The sequence below is a fragment of the Pteropus vampyrus genome, unplaced genomic scaffold, assembly GCF_000151845.1.
Source record: "Pteropus vampyrus isolate Shadow unplaced genomic scaffold, Pvam_2.0 Scaffold61, whole genome shotgun sequence".
Classification (NCBI taxonomy): domain Eukaryota; kingdom Metazoa; phylum Chordata; class Mammalia; order Chiroptera; family Pteropodidae; genus Pteropus; species Pteropus vampyrus.
Genome location: NW_011888842.1, coordinates 6,462,226 through 6,464,475, shown reverse-complemented (window position 1 = coordinate 6,464,475; position 2,250 = coordinate 6,462,226). Strand labels below are relative to the sequence as shown.

General features: G+C 33.6%; 1 protein-coding gene across 1 annotated transcript in view; it reads left to right on the top strand.

Annotated features, from left to right (window-relative positions):
- The window catches only part of C5 (complement C5), a 76,377-nt gene that overhangs the window by 11,963 nt on the left and 62,164 nt on the right, over positions 1-2,250 (top strand). Inside the window, exons 5-6 of the mRNA XM_011360990.1 lie at positions 241-332; positions 1,927-2,009. Coding sequence (XP_011359292.1) covers positions 241-332; positions 1,927-2,009 — 175 coding nt within the window. The remainder of the gene's footprint in view (positions 1-240; positions 333-1,926; positions 2,010-2,250) is intronic.

Genomic DNA, 2,250 nt, shown 5'->3' with positions numbered 1-2,250 from the left:
TGTGTGCATGCGTGTGTACACTCATGGCAGGAAATAGAGGAGAGGTTCAAAATTCGGGAGGGAAGTGGCTTAAATGAATCACATTTTCTTTCCACAACACTTAAATGACCTTTTTCCTTCATATTTAATTTGAAAACATGGATATTTGTTAGTAAATATTTCTGTAGATCAAAGATAATATAATCAGTTAAATTTTTAATGTGGTTTACGTGCTTTGATGTTGTTTGTTTTTATTCAAAGGATCCTCAAGGATCAGAAGTTGACATGGTAGAAGAAAATGATTATACTGGAATTATCTCTTTTCCTGACTTCAAGATTCCACTTAATCCTAAGTATTTTAAATTATTTGTTTTAAAGTTTTCTCTTAAAAGCACATCTGGAACTTTTGGTTGTAAGGCAGATCGCTGCTCAAATAGAACCACCTAATGTTAATAGCGGGTGTCTGTGTGAAAGAAATGAGGATATGCAAAGTCTTTTAAAGTCTAATGAGAATCTAGGTCCAGTTTCTGGCAAAACAAAAACAAACCCTCAAAATACTTCTCATCAATCCTCATTACATGTAGAAGTTAATATCTGAAAGGGGCAAAAGTAGTCCCCAGGCTTTTTTTTCATTTTCATCAAAATCATCAACTTTCCCCCCTTACGGAATTTAATAGACTAACGGTCTAAAAGGCTGGTGTGTCCCATACCTTGCTCTGAGAGTTATAAAAATATTGGTCCTCCGTAGTCTTTGCCGCATCGACTAGTAGAAGGCAAATTTCAAGAGAAGAGATGTTCTCAGAGCTATTTCTTCCATTTGGCCTCATGTTAAAGGATTTAAAAATGTTTAAACAGAATCCAAAGTAATAAGTATTCAGTAAGCACATTCCTGGTATATGCAAAGTACAATGGGGATGAGAGAAGAAAAATAGAAATGCGAATTCACACTCTTTGCCTTCAAGAGTAAGACAAATAAGATGAGTGTACATATGGATGGCTACAGTATAACTTGAAAGCAAAATCTTTTAATGGTCATTTTTGGTCTGCCCTCTAAAAGAGAGTTTGCAGTTAATTCACTGTACTGAAGATTGCCTAGAATTTGGATAAAATTGGGGGATTTAAATAATTTGAATAATTTTTAAATTTTATATTTTCTTAAAAACACTATATGCTCTGTAGTGCAGAATCGAACCTATGTATAACTATTATCATTTCTCCAACTTCATTTGTGCCATTTGCTCTATCACAGATTATGTATCAACCATGGCAGCCTCTCATGGCCAGTTCTTTCCTGCCCCAGTACCTTTGCACATGTTGTCCCCTCTGCTTAGAATGTGCTTCACTTTGCCTCACAAAGCTGACTTCTTCTCATTCTGTAGGACACAGGGTAAATACTCCCTTTTCAAAGAGGCTATCCCTGGACACATGATCTACTGTAGTCCCTCTCTTCCTTTTATTCTCTTGCCTATTTTCTTCATGGCACTTATCTCAATTTTGTAATTGTTTATTTACTTGCCTTTTTATTCCCTTCTAAACTGGAAACTCTTGAGGACAAGGGTCATGTTCATATAGCTCACTGTTATATCTCCAGCACATCAACATAATGGACACGTGATAAATATTCACTGACTTAATGATGATTTACCATCATTAAGCTCCAGGACTAAGTAAATCTCAAGTATCATTAGTTCTTCAAATCAAAGCTATTGACAACATGAAGATAAAATACCTGAAAAAAATAACATAATATATGAAAAACTAATTACTAAATAATTTCTATTATTCTGAAAACACTCAATTATTTCTGTTTATTGCTTAAAAATCTGTAGCAAATATAAAATACATTACTTACTTTTCCCTCCTTAAAACAGGAATTGATTAGATTTCCTTTAAATGAATTAAAGATATTTGATGACTTCTGTAATTTTAAATATTGTGCTTTCACAGATACGGTGTGTGGACAATTCAAGCTAAATATAAAGAGGACTTTTCAACAACTGGAACTGCATATTTTGAAGTTAAAGAATATGGTAATTTCTGACAATAAAAGTTTACCTATAAAGGGTTAATAAATATTTTTGATTGAAAGTTGTTAATTAAACCCAGGTCATTTTCCTCTTTAAAGAAACCATACTTTATCTCCAGCCATAGCTGGAGACAAAAAATAAGTTGAAATCACTTTTGATTAATGAACTTAATGCAAAATCACTCCCTGAAGATGAAGCAGCCTCATCTAGTATGCTTAGAAGCACTGGTGGAGAGGGTAAGGGT